At 33.8% G+C, this 25,492-nt stretch overlaps 1 protein-coding gene and 1 pseudogene across 2 annotated transcripts; one reads left to right on the top strand and one right to left on the bottom strand.

The window, feature by feature from the left end:
• The first annotated feature begins 3,302 nt into the window (after nt 1-3,302).
• On the top strand, nt 3,303-5,133 carry LOC143561423 (F-box protein At5g46170 pseudogene; annotated as a pseudogene). Its single transcript, XR_013140298.1, has 2 exons — nt 3,303-4,457; nt 4,893-5,133. The product of XR_013140298.1 is annotated as an F-box protein At5g46170 pseudogene (transcript).
• An 8,522-nt stretch (nt 5,134-13,655) lies between these two features.
• On the bottom strand, nt 13,656-18,765 carry LOC143561422 (putative inositol transporter 2). Its single transcript, XM_077049515.1, has 6 exons — nt 18,539-18,765; nt 18,359-18,429; nt 15,970-16,305; nt 15,398-15,505; nt 14,464-15,060; nt 13,656-14,365 (listed from the first exon to the last, which is right to left on the bottom strand). The coding sequence occupies exons 1-6, from the start codon at nt 18,669-18,671 to the stop codon at nt 13,859-13,861; spliced, it is 1,752 nt and encodes a 583-aa protein (XP_076905630.1). The 5' UTR covers nt 18,672-18,765; the 3' UTR covers nt 13,656-13,858.
• Between the last annotated feature and the right edge of the window lie 6,727 nt (nt 18,766-25,492).

Raw genomic sequence — 25,492 nt, 5'->3', positions numbered from 1 at the left:
GCGTTCAGCGTTGTGCGTTACAGCGTTACAGCGTTTTGTGTTACAGCGTTTTGCGTTACAGCGTTTTGCGTTACCAGATAGTGTTATGTCAATTATATATCGATAGGTAGCTAGTCTATACAACAGGTATTACTAAGTGTTCGACACCGAAGCTGACTCGTTTAATAAGTGCCTTGTCACCAGGTCCTCCAGACCATGGTACGTGTTAGCCAAAATTACACCCGCTCGACCTCCAGTCGAGTTTAGCGTTGGGTGGGGTTTGTCAAACCCAGTAGTACTACTCAACAGTGACTCGCTATTCTAAATATTAACCGGTTCGATGTGTAGGACTTCAAATATTTCGTTTGCCACTTAGCCTTTACAAGTGATATATAATTTATAACAAAATCTTAAATGCGTTGTGGAGTATGTTATCTCCCCCAAGTGAAAAGCGTTTGAAAACAGTTTAAAGAGGGGAAAGTGAAACTCACTGTTTGCAAAGAATTTTTCAAATTAAATCACCAAGATGCGCGTCACCGAAAAACTCTCTCTAGTGTTCTAAAACAATAAAGAGATTTTTCTAAGTGTCGGAATATTATCGAGTCTCTAGACCCGGCACATAATACCTATGCACATAACATGTTTCGTGTTTCGTTTGTGAATCATGTGTGACTTTAACAAGTGTTTTTGTGACACATTACATGTGTAAGCAATCATATACGTGTCATGTATTCATAAAGTACATCACTATCAATTATTCCCCGTAAGGGCATTTTGGTCAACAATTAACAATTAACTAGCCATTATTCCCCATGAGGGCAATTTGGTCAAATCATGGCAATCAATTAGCAATTATTCCCCGCAAGGGTATTTTGGTCAAAACGAAACAATTATATAGCAAGTATCATGTTTCATGCATTTTTTACACAACTCAGCAGCTAGTTTCACCGAGACAGAAATCCTACTAGAAAGATTGTACTATTTCACCGATCATAGCATCTCAATTAATTTACCAAAAATCATCACAGAAGCACATATGTCTTAGGTTTCCAGAACATATTTAATTATATTTTTATTCCACATAATTTTCTCACAATCATCAAATCATTACAGCAAACTCATAACAGTCAAATTCATGCGCCACAGAATGTTATTTGCAATTCCCGTTAAACGAAAAATCCAATAAATGCAAGACCACTTGGGTTAGGTTCCTAACTCAATAAGTCAACTTCCAGAAGTTGAACCAACCCAATTGGTTTCGTAGTTCATGAGATATAACATTTACAAAACAACCTAACAGCAGGTCTAACAGCTCAGCTTTGCACAACGTTTTTGTAAAATCATAAGAGTTAACTTCTACTTGTCCAAAAATTACAAATTTATACTTTATAGAAACTAGACTCAACCTAGTTTACTGTAGTACCAATAATCTCAACCAATTTTCACGTTTACACTTCGTTACAGTCACTTAAACATCATATACACATTCTGTCCAGGAACTGTTTGCATCCAAACTCAATATATTAACAACCTATGAACTATCATGCATTCATATAACACTCTAGACTCCACAAACACCATCCATGCACATCAATTACCCATTACATACATGATTAGGGTTTTTGTTTGAACTCAAATCATAGACACAACAATCAACATGTAACAACATCCAAACTAGTTATCAAATCATCAATTAATCAACAACAATCATATTAACTACATATACATAGAGAATCGGCAGCTAGGGTTTACAATTAACCCAACAAACATCAAAATCAAGTAATAAGAATGTATAGGATAATCAATTTATACCTTCCTAGCACCTAATTCTTCAATCAAAGCTTGAAATTGATGGTGTATTTGTGTGTGTGTGTCGACGGCAGCCAAGGGAGCAAAGGGAATGGGGGCTGATCGGTTTTGAGTGGGGAAAGAAAAGAATAGTTAGGGTTTAGTTAATGATGTATTTATAAACATAACATGTTACATTCAAGTCCCTCCACTTCTAAGTATTACTTTTCTAGCCTAACTAACTTGTTTACATCTTGAGTTAACGTTTATAATCATGTTATCACATAACACATAAGTCTAACACATAATTATCACATAATTACTGTTTTGACGTTTTTCGTTTATTCATCAATCGTTTGCGTCAACTCGTTTGCGTTTCGGTGCAAATCCCGAAAGACTACACATATAGTAAGTGTTAAGCGTCATTTAAACCCTAGTTTAAATGTAATGAAGTGTGCGTTATAGATTTAGTGATCTTAAGTTTGAATTGACGGAGTTGAGTTAACGGAGTTAACCTGAAATTGACGATTGTCACATTTCGGAAGTAATGAAAAAAAGTCAAATCCTTGACCTATCTTTGGATTAAAAACATACTGTCTTGTCTTGAAATTATTGGTATTGTTTTTTCTTTTAAATTATGTTTGTTGATTTGGTCTTTAATGTCTTACTAGTTGTGTGGTTCTTAATGAAAGTTGTTTACCTTAGGGTTGTTTCTTGTCTGGTTTGGCCGGTTTTTAGGCCAACCCATAAGCTGAACCACTATTAACGGTTTTTATTATTTAAAACCGAAACCGAAATGTTAAAATTTAAAATAAAACTAGACCGAACCGTTACTAACGGTTTGGTTTGGTTTCGGTTCAGTTTCACAGTTCTGGCTCATTGCACTTTAGTTCAACTTAACCATAATAGAAAACAGTAATAATAATAAAACATATGAAAAAGAAGCTAAAAATAACTAGTCTATAATTTCATAATAGAAAGAAAGCACACAAAGAAGTGGACCTTCTATTAGTAAGAAAATGTGCAGAGTAGTTGATATTTTGTATTAAGTTTGAGATTATTGCAAAAGAAATGCATGTAAGTAAACTAAAACGAATTATAAATAATTAACTAAGCCTAATACATATATGTTTATACAGATAAAGGATAAAATAAAATAATCCTTAACGTAGAAAAAACCTATATTCACGAAATTGATCCATAAAATCACATCCCAAAATCTCGGAATCATCAATACATACCTCATCAATAATCAATTCACTGAAAAAAAACATATTTGAATTGTTAATCGATCAATTTTTTACTTTTCTTCACGAAACCTTTATTGAGCGTATTACGATTTTCTTGACTGATTTTGTATTTTGGCTTGAGCGTTTTTGTATTTTGGCTTTGAGCGTTTTGCTTTTTTCCTTGAGCGTGATTCGCGTACGTTAAGGTACGTTAAAGATCACAAAAATTCAACACATTCTTCCTGTATCACACCATTCCAACCTTCTCCTCAAACCCCCAACTCCATCAATTCCAATTCCAATTCCAATTCCAATCTCTTGACATGATGCCTCCTCTCCTCCCAGATCTAACCACCACCAGCAGAATCCACCCATACGACCCCTTCGACCAACTCCCAGACTCACTCCTCCTCCTCATCTTCAACCTCATCTCCGACGTCAAATCCCTAGGCCGCCTCTCCACCGTCTCCACCAGATTCCACTCCTTAATCCCACTCGTCCAAAACGTCGTCGTTCCAGTCGACTGCCTCATCTCCGACTCCTCATCCACCACATCTTCCAAATCTCGCTTCACCACTCTCTTCCGTACCGTCCTCACTACCATAACCAAACCTATCCAAACCCTAGGTCAACTCCTCTCTCCTAAACGACCGGTACCGTTAACATCACCGTCACCGTCATCGTTATCCGTTGGATCGCTTAACGGCGACGGAGATACCGATGATTTCGACTGCGTTACGCATCATTCTCCGGCTCAAGTCCTCAAAACCTTCACCGACATCCGCTTTCTCAAAATTCAGCTTCCGGCCGGTGAGCTAGGGTTAGACGACGGCGTTTTGCTCCGCTGGCGAGCCGATTTCGGATCTACGTTAAACAATTGCGTTATGTTAGGAGCGTCTTCTGTTATATATCCTGATAATAATAATAATAATAATAATAATAATAATAATAAGGATTTAACTAATTCGGTGAATGAGGATAATGGAAGTATACCGGAGTCGTTTTACACTAACGGCGGGTTGAAGTTACGCGTGGTGTGGACGATTAGCTCGTTAATTGCGGCTTCCGCGAGGCATTATTTACTTCAACCGATAGTTTCGGATCACAAGACGTTGGATTCGGTGACGTTGACGGATGCGGATGGACAAGGAGTGTTGTGTATGAATAAGGAGCAGTTGGAGGAGTTGAGAGTGAAGCCGTTGTTGGCTTCTTCGGCTTCGAAGAGGACGCTTGTGCCTGCGTTGAATATGAGGTTGTGGTATGCGCCGTGTTTGGAGTTGCCGGATGGGACAGTGTTGAAAGGGGCTACGTTGGTGGCTACTAGACCGAGTGATCAGGCGGTTGGGGGTGAGAGTTTGGATGGGGTTTCGGTTTCGGATGCGTTTGATGAGCCGTTTGGGACGGCTGCGAAGATGTTGGTTAAGCGAAGAACTTATTTCCTTGAGATGAACTCGTTTTGATGTAAGAATCATCATCAATTTCACTTGTTCGGTTATTAGCCTCTAATGAATTATCAATCGCTTCTCAGATATTCGTTTTATGCGATTATTTATTCGGTTAGTTTAGGTTAATTGTGGTTAATAATCAAAATCAAACTCGGACTAAAATTTTTGTTTCGAAATACATGAAATGGAGGTATAAATGCATGAAACAGTGGTATAAAACATGAAATACATGAAATAGAGGTATAAAAGCTAGAATTATATGAAAATATGAATGGTTCAGTTCGATTTGGTTAATTTCAGTTAATCAAGGGTACAAGAAACCGATAACTGATTTTTGGCTAATTTTGGTTCGGTTTAGGTTAACAGTTCGGTTATTGCTCACCTCTACTTTTTGTTACATTTAAGTGTTTAGTGAATATTTTGAGTTAGGTTTGTTATATGTTATTTGCAGTATTGTTTGTCAATGCAATGAAAGGCAGCTGGGAGTGGGAAACACACAATTTTGTTACCTCTGATGGGTATGGTTGTTATTGTTGTTCACTAGACTTGATAAGTTTTGTATATGTGAATATTAATATTGTTTGTAGGTATAATAGATAGATTGTTTTCAAAATCTCATGTTCAAATGTTGTTTGTAGTAGACTTTATGCTCTTTTTAGTGTGATATTAATAAGATTTAAATATTGTAGCTATATGTCTTAATTCTTGTAAGTGTTCTTAAGATTTTCAGTCAGCTAGTTTTGACGAAAAATATTCGGTCGAATTACAACCCATGGTTTTCGAAAAACACAAACCGAATTGAAATAAATTTTAAATTTTAAACAGCTAGTTTTAAGTTTCAATTCATGAAACATAGACTGTGAACTAGAATGGTATATTTCAAACCTGCCAAAACGGGTTGACATTTCTAGGTTTAAACAGTTCGGTTGACTTCGACAGTTTATAAACACTCCTAAGTCCTAACTAGGCCACACATGTCGGGTTGCATCCACAGATCCTGTAATTAAACAATCTCATTAAATTAATAAGATTTAAAGTAACCAACTGTAGGAAAAGAATAACTGATTTAAAGGTTGTTTTTGTAATTTGGTAAAATTACAAATTCGGTTTCTTTGTAAACATGCACTGAACTGAATTTATTTGTGTCATCATCACCAGCCAGTCTTTTATATTTGTCCTTAGGGGTGAGGTCCATGGGTGCGTGTGGTCCTTGTCATTGAAGTAGACTCGTCTTGGATGTGGTCCGGTCCTGGTTGAACTAGTACCCATGATCATTGAATATGGAAAGTAATAAGTACTCTGGTTCACCATGTTACTTTCGGTTTCGACAAGTGGTTAAGAGTTTAACATCTCAATTACATTAATACATATAAACGGTAAACACTTGTAAAAATGTTGATGACTTTAGTGTAACTATACTAACTTCCGAATATTGGCAAGTTTTTCAAATTTAAAGTTTATGAACACCGAGTATTGGTCAACGTAGAGAATTGATAAATGGTCGTCGTTGGCTTTTACCGGCCAATGCAGAAAATTGTCGAACGATCAACATAGATAGTTGAGAAAATGCTGGTAATTAGTCAGTCTATGCATAGTAACCTTATATGTGTAATTCGGTATGGTCTAACTAAAGGAATTTGGGAGATGTTATGTTAACAGGAAACCCCGCAAAGCGTTAGGTTCGCTCATGTATGCCATATTTGATGAAATTTGGTTCTCTCTCTCTCTCTCTCTAATCCTCTAGTATGTGGATGGTTCTTAGTACCATTGGAACTCTGATAGTCATAGTTTTAAGTGTTGTTTTAAACTCACATGTTAAAAATGGCTAAGGCTTTTGGTTCAGACTTTCAAATGGATGGTATACAAGTTTAAAGCTAGATTTGTAATCCAATACTTTAGACCTTATAAATTCATTCTAAAACTTATATGATGAAAAGGTAGTTCAAACTAACCGTAGGAGATGGTATCCCAAAACACTCACCTCTGTACTGATAAAATCTAGAATTAATGTCATATATATCCTTGCTTTCATCAAAACATTTATGCCAGACCCACTACGCATATAACTGCTTACCATGATTATAACTTCTTTTTCCGTAAAAAACGAAAATGCGTAACATAATTTTCTAATTAAAATGTCTAACAAACTTTCATGAACATATGTAGCGTTTTATGAAATGTAGATTACTTACTCTTTTTTTTCTTTTGTCTTGGACAACAATTACTACATCTTACATCATTAAGTTTAATTTACCTTAAACTCTAATGTGATCTCTTATATATAAAACACCTTAGTATCCTACAATATAATAATTTAACTTTATAGACATGAGTATGTTTTTGTATTTTGTTTTAAAGCTAATTTCTTGTATTATAATCTTTTTTTTATTAATAAAAGAAATGTGTCTTATTTTCGGGCTTTTTTGATATAATTGAAGATAAAGAGAAATGCAATAATGGGAATATAGGAAGAGTTGGAAAGATTTGTCACTGCTGGAACCAACTAGATTTCTTGAACAATCTTTTACACCATTGTTATTTGAAGCTATGATTGTTGTATCAAATCATTCAATAATTTTCAAAATTAAACGTTTACATGTTGATAACCACAAAATATAAATTTGGCTAAGTTTGTAAATTAAGTTACTTTGTTTGAATTTGGTCACTTATTTTTGTTGGTTGTGTGACAAAAACGTATTTTGAATTTTCTTTCATTCCAATGCTAATTTGTATTCATGCGCTTCATATTCGTCTGAAGTTCGCTCCTAGAAATAATATAATCATTCCCGTTCCCCTCACATCAATCCCACGAGCCTCTAATCCATTCACATTCAATCACGAAGATGTAGCAAATCAAAATGATAAACTAACTTAGGTTTAGAGATAATCAGGCTCGAACTGATGACTTCCATCACGCCATTTAAATTGTACATACAAATAACTTTTATATTTTACTAGTAAATTTGACCCATCAACTTGAATATTAATTTGGAACCACAATTTAGTGATTTGATGAATCACATGCTAGCTTCCTTGGGTGGCCACAAAATTCAACGTCTACCTCTATTATTAACACACGCTCATTAATGTATATGATATTTGATTCGATTGCATCAATGTATTTCTATATTTTCGCTTATAAATTCAGATTTTATTACAAAATCTCAATTATTAAACGTTTATTTATTGGTTGGTTAGATAATGTACGGTATGGACGTGCACACCTCATTCGTGGGTTTTTCATACACTTGTTTATACTTAACACACAAATTTGAATGCATTGATGATTGAATGAGTTATCACGAATTTGTGGCGCAAACCAGAAGTTTTACCACAATAGACTTTCTGGGTGGTAAATTTTCTTTGAAATTGGTGGCGGACCGGGTTATCACTTATCAATGTTGTCTGAGATCGTAAGTGTGAGTGACTTTTTGACAACGAATGTACCCGGATGACCGAGCTTTGTTGATCATTAAAAGTAATAAATAAAGAACAGGGTCGTACACCGCCTCAACATTAAATGATTGTACCTTACACATATTTTTTTTAATTGTAACATGTGTGGTGCAGTTGTCCATCATTTAAGTAAACAACTAACAAGGCAAATATGATATGTTTTCCCCATTTGGTGTAGTCCACGAGTGTTCCCACAACATAAAACTATTATCAAGATAAGCAAATAACTAAATACCAACCATAGAAATGTTATGTATAGTTAAAAAATTAATATAAATTTAATTCATTATCATAATATTATATAATGTTTCCTATTATACATTATGTTTTTATTTATAATTATGTGTAATCTTCATATGTATGTTTATGTTACAAGCGCGTCATAAGTTGTGTTAGCCTTTCGAGATGGTCAAGGATTTCACTATCTCTAACACCCTAAATTTGTATTTGATAAATTCACATGTTGTGAAAATTTGGTGCCAAAGTTGTTCAATTTTTACTAGCAAAAATGTACATCACACAATGTGACATTTACAACCTCACCCCTTCGTTTCAAATATTGAAAACTATTACGTTTCAAAAGCACCATCACTATGTGTTTGAGCATTTAAGTTAACTGAATTGAGGTTTGAAATAGGAAGTAGGTAAGTTCAAATTGAGGTTTGAAATCCGAATAGATGTTAACTTTAATGTGAGGCGTTAAGTCTCGTTCACGAACTTCACATACATAAATTCACGAACTTCACATGCATAAATTTTTCCATTAAACATGGAAAAATTTAATCAACAACTGACATCATAATTCATATATGTATATATGTATATGTAATTTATATAAAAAAGGAAGTTATTAGATACTTACCTTTGTGTGAAGACAATTCTAGTTGATGATCACCTTCATTCTAGTTTAGACATAACACAACTTACATATATTACAAATCCTTGTTCATCTTTTTTCCTTTTAATTCCCAAGCATGTCCATGAGTTGTGACCCATTCAAACTCAAACAAATATCCATAACCAAATATTGATCAGTTATTCATATTTTGATTCGTTTGAGATGTTAACAAAGTTTACAATTATGCTATTACCCATCCACCAAAGTTCATAAACATATCCCTTGTCCATGCTCAATTTAGATAACATTTCTCACAATATCATAGGTTCATCTCTCCACAAGAACACATCATATATAATCTACTTCAATATTAGTTTAGTCACAAATTAAATCCTACAACTTACAAAGTTACAATGTCCACAAGAGTTGTTTTAGGATCTATAAGCGTTCTTACAACTTCTTTATCTATAGATTTGGGCTAAGGAACCATATAATCCCAAATTCTTCAAGTTATCTAGTTTTCGAGTATTATGATTTCTAACAACTCAAGCACAAAAATAAATGACATCCATAAATTAGTATGTAAAATTATAATGTATCTAAATTGATATTTATATAACACTCCAAATAGTTTAGTCTTATAATCAAAATTACCATTACTCACTATCATTTATAAAAACTTAGTGATGCTATTAAACTGTATACCGGCAAACGACTGATGAAGTCGTAGAGGAATCCTATATGAGATCTTATTCTAAGCATCACCAATAGATTATCTTCCTATAGTATGCCACTAAAAAACATTTCGTTCATATCTATTCAGCAATATAATACACACACACACATATATATATATATTGTACTAGTTGTAATTGACATTGAATCATAACTAAAAGAATGATGAACATTATTGTGTCTGTTTATTATGATCATTTATGATAATTTGAAAATAAATAAACAAGGAAAAAAAAGGGTGGAGTTGTGTTATGGACACGTGCAATAAGTTACCATCAATTGTATTTATTGCAGTTCCATAAAATGTATGCTTTGTCTCTGTTTGCAACTTGTTATCCTCCAATATTTTAAAAATGTGCATGGAGATGAATATGACATGAGTTTATTGAGGAGTTATGATCGATATTAAATTTAGGACAATGAGTTGGTGCTCCTGTCAAGTGCCATTCATGAGTTATGGATGGACCATGATGACCATCTTATAGCCCTATAAAAGATGAGTTTTATTTTATTTTTTTAACAACCAAATTATTGAAAACCAACAAAGTTAGACTAATAAGAAGCTAACCAACAATACATCAAACACCCCTCAATAACTTCATTCACCCATATGACTTAACCCAAGCTTCGTCACTACATGTAAAATGTAAGAAAAATCGTATAAGTTTCTCTATTCTAATATCTCATTCCATTGAGTGGCTAATGCCTTCAATTGATTCGAAGCACCCGACCCCACCAAAACCTGGGTTCGGACCCAACCAGGAACTGGACCCTAACCTACTCGCATGTTCAAACCAGATTCTAGTTTCTCAGAGAAACCGTACTCGTAATTGAACCCAGACCCGCCCCAGCCTAAAACCAATAGAAACCCAACCAAACTGGTCAAAACCCGACCATGCCCAAAACCAGTTATTAATAAATAAAAAAAGGGACCGTAGTTGTGTACCTCTAGATTGCGTAATTAAAAGTAGGAATAGTGGAAACTTTAAATTAATTCATATTTACACACCCGAAAATACAAATTCATTGAAAAGCTCACACGCGTTAATAAGCTCCAGTCTCCAGCGTCCAGACCAGTATATCGGCCCATACAGCTCCCTATCCTACTTTTTCAGCCCATTACGGCTTTCTCCTTTTTTCCTTTTTTTACAAAATTGTTTTTAAGAAATATATTTTTGTTTTACATAGTCATCATCATCCTTGTAATCTAAGCTATAAGTTATTACCAGCCGGAGTGTCGGACAATATTGTGTACCTTTAAAAAAAAAATGAAAAATGGGTGAGAAAGATTGAAAATATATGAATAGTTATTTAAACCTAAAACCAATTAATAAATAAATATTCTAAATACTAACTTAAAAAAATAACTTTCGACGTTTTTGGTATAATCGATAATAGAAATAGAGAGAACGAACACGATTACAAGAGGGCATATTGCAGACAGAGTGCAGACTTATAATATTAGGGGTGAAAACTAAAAATCATCATGTTACGGTCGATTAATATTTGAACCACAACACTCATTAAATACTTACCATGTAGGCTTAAGCTAGCTAATGCTAGACTACTAGTTGCATCCTTTTTCACTTATTTATAGTTATGTCAACCGATAAAAAGTTTAATCCAGGATTGAAAGACCAACTGAAAACACTATTAAGTATTGGCCACCTAGCTATTACTGTTTATGGTAAATAAGTTGATTAATATCAATAAAAATGTTACATTATACTTTTATGAGGAAAGCATAATTTGTATAGATATGTTTGTGAAATACGGCGGATTAGATTTCGGTCAAAGCAAGCAACTTTGGGCTCGAGTAAAGTTGATGTGTTAATTAACAACTTTCAAATTTATAAATTAGGCATGTCGGCTAGTTTTTTATTCAATTGTTATTCAAAAGAGGAATTGCGACGCAACTTGTTATTTGTCTATTTGGTACTTCGTTGTAATCGTTCGGATCTATAAGATGCAACACAAAAATCATATTATTATCATGGCCACCAACTATTTTTGCAGTTTTTAATAATATCAAACATTGACAAACTGGTTTTTTTCTAAAATACTTTGAACATAGGAAATTATAGCAATAAACTTTTAGAATACAATAAACTTTAGTGTCTTATTTTACTTTATAGAATCTAGATGACTTCCTTTATACCAAAATGAGATAATCCACAAATTTATGTTGCATGTCTCTAGAAAGAAAGTATAGTTGTGTACATGTCAAAATATTATGGTTTCCTTTGTATATGATGTAGCCACGACTTTAATTGTATGGCTACTAAGTTTTTACCTTTATTTTGCTTTTTCTCTGTAGCTTTGTATGATTTTGCATTTGTCTCCCACAATGATGTTCTTGTTACCAACATTAATACGTTTTCTCAAATTATATTGCAACATGTTTCTCTTACTTGTCACTATTACAATGGCTATAGCCTATAGGTATGAACACTACATTTTCATAATATGTTTTTTACAAAAATAATAGAGGTTTATCCAACAATATTTACTTTCATAAATAATATTGGGATGTTTTATCGAGATAATGTTAAATTATAACTTTATAAGTCTCATACCAAGATGAAGAGATATACATTTATACAAGCTGTGTAAGAGGCACCGTGGTGGTACTAAGCGCTGTCATGCGGCAGTCACTGAAGGTGATCAATGATTACAATCGACAACAAAACAGAGGGTGGGGGGTAGTCTGGAGACAAGGTGGCCGGCTTGGGCACAACTTGTTTACCGACAAAGACACACTTACTTGAATCGTTTATCTTAATGATTTGAAATATTGATCTCAATTAAACTCCACTCATCAAAAGCTCAAGCCAACACGTTTACTTTTTATAAAAAATTTGAAATGTTGTACTTTTTACACATATGTGTTTACTAAACGGGTGCCCGCGTGATGCAGCGGGTGTTTAAACCTGTTAATCACGTACAAATATAAGTGTTTATGGTTCAGTTAAAACCTTGAAATCGTTTATCGGTCATTGGTTTGACTTCTTTTTTCTTTTTCTTTTATACTTTCGGTTTGTTGGTCGGTTTCAAAATTTTCAAAACGTAGTGAACGGTTGGTTCGCGGTTTATATCGGCAACCGGCCATATGAAACCAGAAAAGACTGTAAATTAACCTAATTGTAATATGATTCCTTTTGTAATCTTTGTTGTTATTATTTCACGTCCTAAATCTTCTATTAATATTTACCATTTATGTGGCTAAAGTTATCATTTTTTATTTATGATCATCTCAAGTATCATATTATGGTTGTTTTTAGTTAAAATTGATGGTACATTTAAATTATTAATTATTTTAAACTAAATTTATTATTAAAGTTTAAACTGTGAAACCAAACTGGAATCAGGCCGTTAGTAACGATTCGGTTTCAACTTTCAATGGTTGAGTTTGGTTTTGGACGACAAAAAAACAGTATTAACGGTTGGACTCACAAGTTTAACTTAAAAACCATCAAATCCGACACTGAACACCCCTACGTAACATATTAATTTATTTAAAATGAAAAAAATTACAACAATATCATATCCAAATTAAAGAGAATAAAATGTTCGTTTTTATGATGCAATTTGTTTATAAAAATATTAGCGTATGAAAAGGCTATAGTCGTTTAAATATCATTGGTGGAAAGTTAGTTTACAAGTTCAATTAAAACATAATATGGTTAAAGATGAAGGACCAAACTTGTAAGTTGAATGGATTGTGTTTAAAAGACATCTTTACCCTTACTAACACATGTACCTCATGCTTTAAGTGTTGTAAATTACTTAAAAATGGATGTCTTAATTTGTCCTTGTTTGATGTATTATATATAGTATAGATATAAAAATTTGGGTTATAAAATATAGTGTGATAATATCGTAAGGTGAAAGAATTTAAGGACGAAAGTCGAGCAAACTATCTTTTAACTCCACACATAAAAAGGTTGTCTATTACATATTTTGTGCATATTTTTACCGGCCAGTATAGATAGAAATAGAATAAACCTACCTTCTTTTATCAACACAATACAAGTATGTCAATTCTTTTAACCAACTTATACTATAAATTGAACCCATAATAACTTCCATGGGCCCATCTCCCAAACAAAGTGGAAATCAAACTCATTGTGTTTTATACACACACATTATATTGGTAGGTATCAACAACATTATCAAACCATAAGATGTCACATAACCACTTATTTTTATATTAACTAATACTAGGTATTTTAACACAACCATTAATACCGTAGCGTTAATTTGGGCACATACCACCCTATTCATATGGGACACACAAAATATAATCCCATCAAAACAGTCTATCTATGCAATTATGCATCACTTGCAGATCCAACTATCTACAATTTTAATTAACCACAAACTCTTATTCAAACTTCAGAATTTTTCTTAACCATCTTACTAGGCCTTTTCACCCAAAACTTTAACTGAAATGCCCTCTCTTCAAGCATCTTTTCGACGTCTTCGATCGGTAAACCTTTAGTCTCGGGCACGAAAACTAGCACGAAACCCAACGCCACAACCGATATCACCCCGAACCCAAGGAAAGTCCTCGACGTCCCAATGGCCTCGGTCAACGATAAAAACGACTGAGCGACAATAAGATTTGAAATCCAGTTTGCGGTTGCCGCAATCCCACCGCACACCCCTCGGAATCTTAACGGGTATATCTCGGAATTCACAATCCATGGGACCGTACCCATGCCCGGTGAGAAGAATATTATGTATAGCGCTAGCCCGACCAATGCAAGCCACCCAAGCTTGCTTGGACAGCCACGGGTGTACCATAACCGACCTTCATCGTGGCACGTATCCTTAGCCGTTTTATCCGAGATCTTAAAGTCGTCATCAGAGATCAAACACGCACCCGGTAGCAGCTGTGACAATATAAATCAATAACACATTATATGCTACAAATTATATGTTACAAAAAATTACTTTAATTGCAAAACTTTTATAAAACTTTGTATTCTACCTTATCAACAGTTGAAGCACAAAACCCGCAATGCGAGCCCTTTATGCACCTCATACAATCCCAATTAGCCGAGGGTCCGCGTGACTCAAAAGCAGGACATGTGAAGTTACTAAACTGATTCGTTTCCGAGAAGCTAACTGGTGGTGAATGAGTTGTGGTCTGTTGAAACGCAGCCGAAAGAAGGCCTAACGAGAGAATACAACCGATTAAACTGAGGACCAAAAGCTTCTTTCTCCCGGTCCGGTCAATGAAATAAATGCTAACAACGGACCCCATGGCGTTGAGCCCAGCGGTCACGAGTGACAAAAGAAGCGCGGTTTGGTTTGAGGCAATGCCGGCTAGTTGGGCTATGGTTGGACTATAGTACATAACAGTGTTGATTCCTACAAACTGTTGGAACACTTGTAGCCCGACACCGGCTATGAGACCGCGTCTTACGGTTGTGGTTTTCAGTAGCTGGATCATGTTGATCTTTTCGGATGACCCGGTTTCCTCTACCTCTTTTTCGATCGAATCCTTTAGGGCTTCGATTTCTGCTTCGACATCTTCGGCCGGGTATATCTTTTTTAAGATGGTTATTGCCTCTTCCTCTCTTCCCTGCCAAAAAAAAATACACATTAATATTAGTCAACAAGCGCGTGCATACACATAGTAGCGAAGCTTGGACCAGTTCGCCGTGGTGGGGTGGGGGCTCAAATGTTTTAACAAATCATAAAGGAGGGGGGCAGACTGAAATTTTCAGCCAAAAACTTGTAAATTTATACCACGTATACAAAGTTTATGGCGAAAAAAGGGCCAATTTACACCGATGCGCAAAAAAGAGTGGGTCAGGGCCACCCCAGGCCCTAACAAAGGTTCGTCCATGTGTGCGCGGGCGCCCATATATATATATATATATATATATATATACATGTGCACAGAAGAGTATGCGAACCTTGCGGTAAAGCCAACGAGGAGACTCGGGAAGGGCAAGCATGAGCACAAATTGAACGAGAGCCGGGACACCAGCAACTCCAAGCATCCATCGCCATGATCCCGGTACCTGATCATTAACCATCAATAATCAATGTAATTAGCATGTAAAACCATATCATATAAAACTTTTATAAATGTTTATATAAAAAAAAATAAAAAATAATGTGGATGAAAGAATAACTCCATTAAAAAAACGGACAATACTGGTCGGTATGAATATGTACATGTGACATGTCTCTAAAAAGTGAATTATCTATAGTGGGTGCGCGTAACACATAAAAGTTATAAGTTATATTCCTCTTCCACATGCTTAAATTATTAGCCAAAAAAACAAAGAACATTCTTGCAAGCAATCATTAACTAGCAACTATATAGGAAAGATCCTTGTAACTACCACTATTTACTTTACTTTATAATTCAATATTAAAAAAATTCGGCTAAACTGTATACTTTTCAAATAAATAATGTAACTAATATGATTCATATGTGACACAAAATAAACAGACATAATGTACTTTTATTATCACAAACCTTTGTAAAGGCTAAATTGATGAGGTAAGACAGAAACTGGCCACCAGTGATCAAGAACCCATTGGTGCTGACCAAAGCTCCTCGGACCCTGGCTGGAGACGCCTCCGATATATACAACGGGGCAGTCATTGATGCCATTCCGACACCAAAACCGACAAAAATACGTCCCAAGATGAGAACACTAGGATTGGGTGCAGATGCCATGAGAATGGCTCCAATGAAGAATAGAAAATCAGCAGATAAGAGAGCGAATCTCCGGCCAAAACGGTCATTTAGCCATCCACCGAACGCTGCTCCGATGATTGCTCCGGCAACCGCCATGCTCACAATACTTTCCTGTTGAGTCCATAAAGATATTTCTAAATTTAGAAAGAACTTTAGTAGGGTCTTTGATGCATTTATGATTTATCCATATAAATATAAAGGTAATTTTATTAATATTATTATCGTATTTAGTATAATATGCTATCAAACAGTCTATCCAAATTGAGAAAATATAAATTTGGTCGGTAATTAAATTATAGTGATGGGAAAACACGGTAAAGTAAATGATGTGGTGCCAATCCATTAATATTGGACAATTTAGCAGTTTTATATATACAATACTATAGTGTTTTTCTTAGCTATAATAACGTGTTAAAAAGTAACCTTATAGGATGTCATCAATAACCTATTAACCATTTTGGGCTCTTACATCTTGTAAGTTGTTTTTTTTTTCATTAATGATATTGGCTTTTTGAAAAATAAAAAAAAATTATAGTTACGTAAGGTATATTTTTAATAAAGTATTGGAAATGAATATTTGAAAGAAAAGAGGTGTAGAGTGGTCTATTTTGATAGATACATAAAGTTTCAAGTGAAGACTTTGACCTTAAGACTTTTAATAGTAACAAGAACCCACTATATTGGGTACTGTTTGTCAGGTAATTTTCGTCAATTCACGCGGTATATCAATCCCAATAAAGTATTATACATGTAAAAGTAAAATAATTAATATGATTTTTACAGTAAAGTATTAGCAAGATTGAGTTGTTTGCTATTTTGAATAGCTAATTTATCTATTCTCTCTTTGTAATCGTATGGATGTTTTTAATTTGAAGGTAATCTTTACAAAAAGTAAAATAAAGTATTTATTTTCTACTTATTATTATATTTTAAATATTGAAATAAATATATTTACTAAAAAGTGAATAGTACTTTGTAATGAAATTTAATAAAGATATTAAAATTTAAAACATAAAAATTAAAGCAATAAATATGTTACCCTATATTACAAGGAAACTATATATGATTTGTATGAAATTGTGTTTGAAATTTTATATATAATTTGTATACAGTTGTGTGAACTGTGAAGTAAAAAAGGTCAAATACAAATCATTTATCATATTAAATTGAAATGGGGGTAAAAGTGTCAAAACAAATCCAATTAATATATGCTGAAAATCGTGTAATTTTGTCTATTTACTAACAGATTTTTAAACTTTTGTTTGCGACTTTTTGGGTCACTTGAGTCAAAATTGGACTCTACTGAATATAATATTTCAAATAAATCAATAAAATAATATATTAAGAAAACGACATTGATTGGTTTCCTTGAAACAGATTTATCATGTACAGATACATCCAGAGTAATAAGTAATATAATAAATAAAATTTCTAAGCCTTTCTGATTTTATTCAACTAGTTAGGTTCATAAAAATAATAAAAATTATTATACGGAATAAATATAATTTTCTCTTCCAGAAAAGAACAAATATGCGTACCATATGCGATAGAATACAACAACATAAAAACCAGGTATATCCTTTCAGTTAATAATTTATAATATCATTTATTTTACAGAGTACACATTTTTATTTTCATGATAAAAACATGTAAAAAAAATAAAAAACGAAATTTGGCATCATTAAAAGTAGATCTGGCTCATGGCTCTACAAAAATATGAAAAAAATTAATGCCGAAAAAGTTTTTACACTACACGCGTTTATGAATGTCAACAATATATCCATTTATCCACTTTAAAGTTTAAAAGATTCTCAAAAATTCATTACTATATTCTTGCTGTTACCATAATTACATTCTAAATATTCAAATTACCTTTTTCACTCACACAATTACTTAATCAATGTTTTGAAAATTGAACTAATAATTTGATTGACTCACAAAATGAAAAGTTTTCTAATATGTGTTACACCAGCTAGTTCATTTGTGTTCGTTTATCTTGTTATCAGCAACACATACAGTTGTTCGACTGGTTTAACCGACCATAACTATATGTTTTTTGTGATCGGTCGTGTTACATAAATAGTCCAAAATCTAACAACAAAATATTTAATACAAAATTATTATTATTATTATTATTATTATTATTATAAAATATGAAAGTCACCTGTAAAACAGTTTTCTTATCCACTGACTCAAAGTCATCCCTGATGTAAAGCAGAGCTCCAGATATGACTCCTACACAATCACACATCCCAACAATAACAACCTTAAAAATTAAATACGACACAGTACGATGAAACATACTAAAAACATAAAACATAGGTTGTAACTTGTAACTAATCACCTGTGTCGTAGCCAAAAAGCAGTCCACCAATACCCGCCGAGAACGCTAGACGAAGAACGTACGGGTTTCGCCATGCGAGTGAAAAACATTCTCGAAAAGCTGATGCATCAGTCGGGTGCACACCGCCTTCCATTTTGCGCGGGTCACGGGTTAATAATAATATTAATATATGAATGTACAAGTTGTTATGCGTGAGGTACAACACTTGTGAGTTTTCAAGCAGAGGGGAGTTGTGAGAAATGAGAAATCAGAATGAGACGAGTGCTGAAAACGGATAGCTCAATGGGTTTATTTATAGACAATAAATGCCAATTACGTGTCAATATTTTTATTCTTTTTTTTATATTTAAATACTTACAATTAGAAACTTTTAATGAATAGCCATGAAAATAGTATAATTTAAATTTATTATTTTAATATTCCTAGGTCACATGCGCTTTGATAGTTTGATTTATAATGTATTTGTACGTAGTGTCTTATTAAGAGCTAGAAAGAAACTGTTTTACGTATCTTATTTGAAACAAAAGATAAAACTAGTTTTATGATTTTAAACTAAAATTGTTTATGAAACGTCTGTCTCTGTTTGAAAAGTATATCATATGTTACGGTTGGCATGAATACAACACAAATTTTTTTTTAAAGATTTAGTGATACGATTTGAAAACAATTACATGAATAAACTAATTGCAACACTTTTGAAACTTAGTTATTGTTTTATGACATTTTCTTTGTTTACTTTCAGCTTCAATCATGTAGCACGACAGAACCCCGCCAGTTGCTTAGAGCATTCACATCTCATTCTTCATCTAAAAAATCGCATTTTTCTGTAAATTTTGTTTATTTTGTATAAACTTTCTACACTCACAACAAGTTTAGAGAGTGATAAATACTAACCTATCAAATATAGAGAGTTAGTATTACTCTCTACTAAATAATCTAGAGATGCAAAATAAACAAAGAATGGAATTTAGAGATATTTTAACACTTTTCTCTATAATTTAGATATGAGGTGCGAAATAGATAATAGGATGTGAGAGCATTCATATTGAAGTCTTTATCTCAAACTCTTGAATTTAACTAAATGACGTTTTCCTTTAAATTTTGTTTGGTATTCAAAAACGTTCGGCATCCAACTCTACATCTCTATCATACTCACAAACAACTATTTTATCATTTTTTTCTTAAACATTGACAACAAAATACGGTGGTTTACTTTTGAGTCTCTAAACATAAAGGTGTACTTTAGTGTTTTATAAAAATCTCTATTATAGAAAATCCAATGTGAATGTTCTTAAGATGGTAACGGTAATTATTAAATCAAAGATTTAATTAATAAGTGATTATGTTAAATGTATATTTGAATAATAGTAAGCCCTAAAATCACTGTTATTACCCATGGCTCTATGATTGATTTAGTGATATGGTGTTTGTTCATTTAAAAGCGAGACAATTGGTTCAAATTCTTTTAGGTGTAGTAAAGTCATTGGAGATTTTATGTGGAAAAAATAGCTGTTAAAAAAAAGGTTATTAAAAAGTTGGAAGCTATAAAGTTATTATTCAACTTGTGGTGTTTAATTCGGTTTCAAGTATATATCATCATTATTATTATATTACCATTGTCATCTTTTTTTGAATGATTTGTCATTTATTTCTTTGGCAAAACAGGAATAACTACACAAATAAAATAAATGATAAGAATGTGAAATTAAATTGTTTGAACAAATATCGTGTTTGCGAATTTTGGACATTGAACATGAGTCGCTAGTAATCGAATTGACAAAATAATTGATAAACCATTAATCATTTACCTTGCATGTAGTGAGATCATTATACTTGTAACGTATGATAAGGCCATACGCCCATACAAACAATTTTGACCATAACATATCAGCTATAATTTATGTTTTTAAATTGAAAGTTAATATTGAATTGTCTTGTTTAACACCCAAGCCCTGTTGTCGTTATCTTTAACATAGTAAAAGTGTATTTGTGTTAGTGACTTAGTGTGTGTGTATGTTTGAGTTTATTCATTTCCTAATTAGTAAACTTGTGTGAATGTGTGATATATAATTAATTAATTTGTATTAGTTAAAAGTCTGTGGATAATTGTGGGTGTACATAAGTTTGAATTCAAAACAAACTCTTCTATCTCAATCCAACTGAAACTAACTTGATTTCAAACTCTCATCTCTCCTCATTATTGTAGGATATCATCAAGAGAATTTGTAAAGAGAGGTGGTGGTGCAACGATGGATCGTGGCGGTGGTCTGATTATACGAACAATTTAGATAAAGTATGATGTTTTAGCATAATAAAAGTGTGCTTAGTGTGGGGTTTGGTTAGTGTTATTAAGCCATTCTTGTGTTGTTAATATGTGTTATTGCATGATTAATAATTTGTGGGTAATGTCTATGTCGCTATGATATGCATAATTTATAACTAAAATAAATGTAATGTAATAGTCATGAAAGTACATGGAAAACAAGCCATTAAGGCGTTAAATAGGGTTAAAATCAATAAGAAAAGTTAAAATAGTTTTTCTATAAGGCTTGTCAGCTATTCGGAAACTACCTTGTCCAAGCTCTTTCCCTTGTCCGTTAACCACCTCAATTTCCACCCTTTACGGTGGGCACTTCACACTTGTCACACGGGCCACGAGCATCCCCAATAAACATCGTTAGAGATCGATATACTAAGAATCATCTAAAACTAATAAAGAAGTACGTTAGGTTGGTGACTATGAAGGAGATTTGTTCAAGTGTTATGGATCCTCTGGCTAGGGTGGATGTCCCTGGTTAGATGGTCATTTCCGACCAAGGGAATGATTTTATTCAACCTCTCATGGGTGGAACTAAATAAGGGCGAGAAGAGTTTCTAAATAGGTTTCCAACAAAGGGAAGGTTTCTATTCAGAATGACAATTTCTCAATAGGCTAAAACTTAAAAAAGAATATAGAGTTAATAGTCATTTTCTTTCTTGTGGTTTGCTGCATTTGCCACTTCAATTCAAAGTTTGAAGTTTTGTCAATTTAGTCATCATAGTTTTAAACATTAGCCAGTTGCGCGTCCCGTCTAACGTCATCTAACTATGTCGTTACTTTGTTATCACATGTCTCTTACATGAGGGTCATAAATGTCTTTTTAGACATTATGTGAGGGTTATAATCGTCTTTTTAGACGTATTTAATACCGATTAGCCATTTACAGCCCTAGAGTTCGACGTATTCAAGAACACCACCACGATTTGAAGAACACACGAGCGATTTAGTGTATCGAATTCTTGAGGAAACATGAAAATGTGGGATATTCGACCTCCTTATGTTGATTTCGACTCACATGTCTGTAACGGTATGTTAATCCCTAAACCATAATCATTATGCATTAATCAAATAAACGATTTTAGTTTCTTCTGTACAATTCGGTTTCAGGAAATTACCTTGTCCACTATACCATTAAATCTCACCGTGGGGGAGAGTTTAGGAAATGCCCAGAAACTGCATACGAGGGGGTATGATTACTGTTGTTGACAAAGTAAATGCAAACCTATTTTGATAGATTCACGAGGGTTTAGGGCTTGGATTATGCTCTTAGGGGTTATAAATAAAAAAAATTGGATTAAACAAAACATTATCTAAAATAAAAGGGAGAAAGCCAAAAATACCTTTTAACTAACAGCATAGTTGGATCGTTGGACAGGGGGACATAATTGGCTAATGTTTAAAACTATGAGAACTAAATTGATAAAATTTTAAACATTAGACTAAAGTAGCAAAAGCAGCAAACTAAAGGATTGAAAATGACCATTAACTCTACCATAACATAACAATGTTTGGAATAAAATTTGCATCACTCTAGCCTTTCGGCTATAGAAAAGATCCACTCATCAAAACATTATGTCATACCTATTAGTTAATTATGAAAATAGACGTGTTGTACTTTTTTATGACTTTCAGAATAACTTACATAAATCATTAATATACTTGGCGCATAGCAGTTTTTACTAGTAACATGTATTTTGCTCGTACAAGTGTACCCTTCATTTTTTTCTTATATAAGTTATAACCAATTTCACTTTATATATATATTTTTAAAGACATTAAGTTTGTACATACACATGTGCGTACGAACGTATGTATGTATGTGCGTGTTAACATATCGTTACCAAATCCCAACAAAATGATAGTAGAGATACTCGTATTATATTGTTACATGTGTGCCCACTCTATTACCAGATTAAAAGAATTATCAAAATCAAATTTACATCATTGAGACCACTCTAACGACTAAGATTTTGATATATTTTTTACTGGATAAAATCTGAGCAACTTAACATTTTTAACAAGACCTGTGGGCAAGATGAGCTTGTTGTTGAACATCTTCAAGTCCAACTATCTTTGCATTGGGTATTCTCAAGCAGAGGAGTAGATTACATAGCTCAAATTTCAGCATTTCATTTGGAATACACGGTTCCGAGGTCCATTTCTACTACCAGTAGTTTGAGTCGCCAATCATTAGGTCTCAATGTTGAACCAAAGTCCACATTTTGGCCGAATCTTCTACGATAAGTCCTTCCTTGATTCAAATTCAAACAAAGCCGAAAAACGTTCACTAAGAAGAGTGTGGCCCACCCAACAATCAATCAAGAACCCAACTTCTTCACCATATTCCAATTCCCCTTTAATCAATTTGTATGTGTTGACATTTGATTTTGCTAGACCCGATCCAATCTTAACGATATTATTCCAAGACCATGTGATTGGAAGGGTTGAAGTTTGTCCAGGAGCTGCTGTCGTTGCGTGATAACTTCACAGGGTCGTGAAAATAGATAATATATTGAAAACCCTATTTTTTATCGATTATTTAGTCTTTCGTGTGTCGCGAACACTTCCTACCATGTCCTTCGAGTGGTGCGAAGGAAAAAATATCCGGGTTTAATCTTCTGAGTCCATTGCGTGTTGCGAAGATCACAAAGACAGAAAGTTTGTTTCCTTTTGTTGTTTTGCTCCATTATCCATGCCAATCATTCCAAGACTTCATTCCATGCTCATCCAAGTCTAAACTTAGCATCATTAACAATCAATGTCCTGAAATACATAAAACGTATGAAGTATCGTTTTTCGCACAATAAACTTAATAAAAACTACAAAACTTATACAACTATACACTATTTATACCCGACCATCACCTAGCTAACACAAGTTTAATTTAGTTGGAATCAATTGACAGCTTTTACTGTTGTAATATATTGCCTTTTATCCATTTGTACCTGAAAGGAACTCCCACCTTATTTTGTCAAGTGATTTAATAACTTGAGTGAGAACTTTGTTAAGTGAAAAATAAAAAGTAAATTGGTTTGTTGTTTTGGATAGATATAAGCAGGGTAATCACTCATAGACAAAGATTTAGCCATCTAAACCGTGAGTTTAGACTAGAATCTTCCAAACAAGATTTTTGACATTTGTGGTAGTCCAAAAAAAGGTTACGTCACCTGCGTAGAAAAGATTTGAAAGCTCCGAACCAAGGTTTGGCGTATATGCTTTTGTAAATGCCCATCGAGCAGACCTTCTTGAGTGTACAATGAAGAGCTTTCATTCAAATAATAAATAGAAAATAGAAGATAGAGGTCGAATCCCCTTGTCGAAGACCTCTATAACATTAAAATTCCCTTGTCTAGAACCCGTTAATAAGGTAAAGCCCCGAGAGGAAAAAAAAAACCCTTTAATTCATCATATACCCCATTTGGTATGTAAATTCATTGGTATAGTACCGAGTTGAGAAAACTGTAATTTATCAAGTCAAAAACCTTTTGAAAATTTACTTTGAACATCACGGCCTTAAAATTGTATATAATTTTTTTAGCCATGAATAGATACATTTACAATCAAAGACCCGTTTGAAATACCCTTCAGATAGACTTTCATCGCAACAAGCTAGATTTTGTCTACACAAAAATGGTAAACCCTATAAATCGATAATGCAAATTGCAATGTGTTGATATAATTGAATGTGAGAATCTTTAAAGTGATCTCACACGTCCTTCTCAACCACCAAATATTATGTTCTTGGTACATAAAAATCGGCAATTTCTAATACATTTGACTTTCATTAGAAAAGACACTCTAAATCATACTTGTGAGTTATTAGTTGTTTGTTACGTCGAAAACTAGGTAGCATATATTCTATCTAACATTTCATTATCCATATAACAATTTCCAACTAATATTATATACTGAAGAGGTATGTACCCGCCTCAACATCGAGCAAGGCGGGTCAATCCACAAGATATAGGCAAGAGGCTTGAAATCAAGACATTACGAAGGCACAAAGCCAAAACCTATGCGCATGGCGCATATCACATATGCTCAGGCATCATATGCCCAGGCACCACAGATGCTCAGGCATCACATATGCTCACGCATCACATCTGCGCGTGGCGCATCCGCGCGTGGCGCATATCACATGCTTGTGCATATCACATCTGCGCATGAAACATCTGCGCGTGAGAATAAAGAGAAGACCTCGCGCATCCTCAGGATAGGCGCATATCACACATGCACATAATCAACCTCGTCCTTATCCAAATCAGGATTAGGGCAACCTTGATTGTGCACGTCAGACAACCTTCCAGAAGGTATCTTTTTAAGGAATAAGAATATGCTGATGTTGACAGCTGCCAAATGAAGGACGGACAACTCAGCATAACCTATGTGCTACCACGTGATTACAACCAATGAGAAAGCACCAGGTGTCCCAGAGGACACGTGGCGCAGAGCAATTGGAGGAGGCCAACAAGGCTGAGCCCAATCAGTGGAAACCCTAGCACTATAAATACAGCATCAACTCCACAAGGAAAAGATCATCCAACAACACACAGTTACAGCCAGTAACATATTCAATCATATTCAATCACATTCACTCACAGGCAGTTACAGTCAGTAACACACACAATCACAGC

The sequence above is a fragment of the Bidens hawaiensis genome, unplaced genomic scaffold (genome assembly GCF_021521415.1).
Source record: "Bidens hawaiensis isolate Kalapana, Puna unplaced genomic scaffold, B.hawaiensis_p1.1 tig00020675_1, whole genome shotgun sequence".
Taxonomy (NCBI): domain Eukaryota; kingdom Viridiplantae; phylum Streptophyta; class Magnoliopsida; order Asterales; family Asteraceae; genus Bidens; species Bidens hawaiensis.
This window is presented reverse-complemented; position numbering and strand designations above follow the sequence as displayed.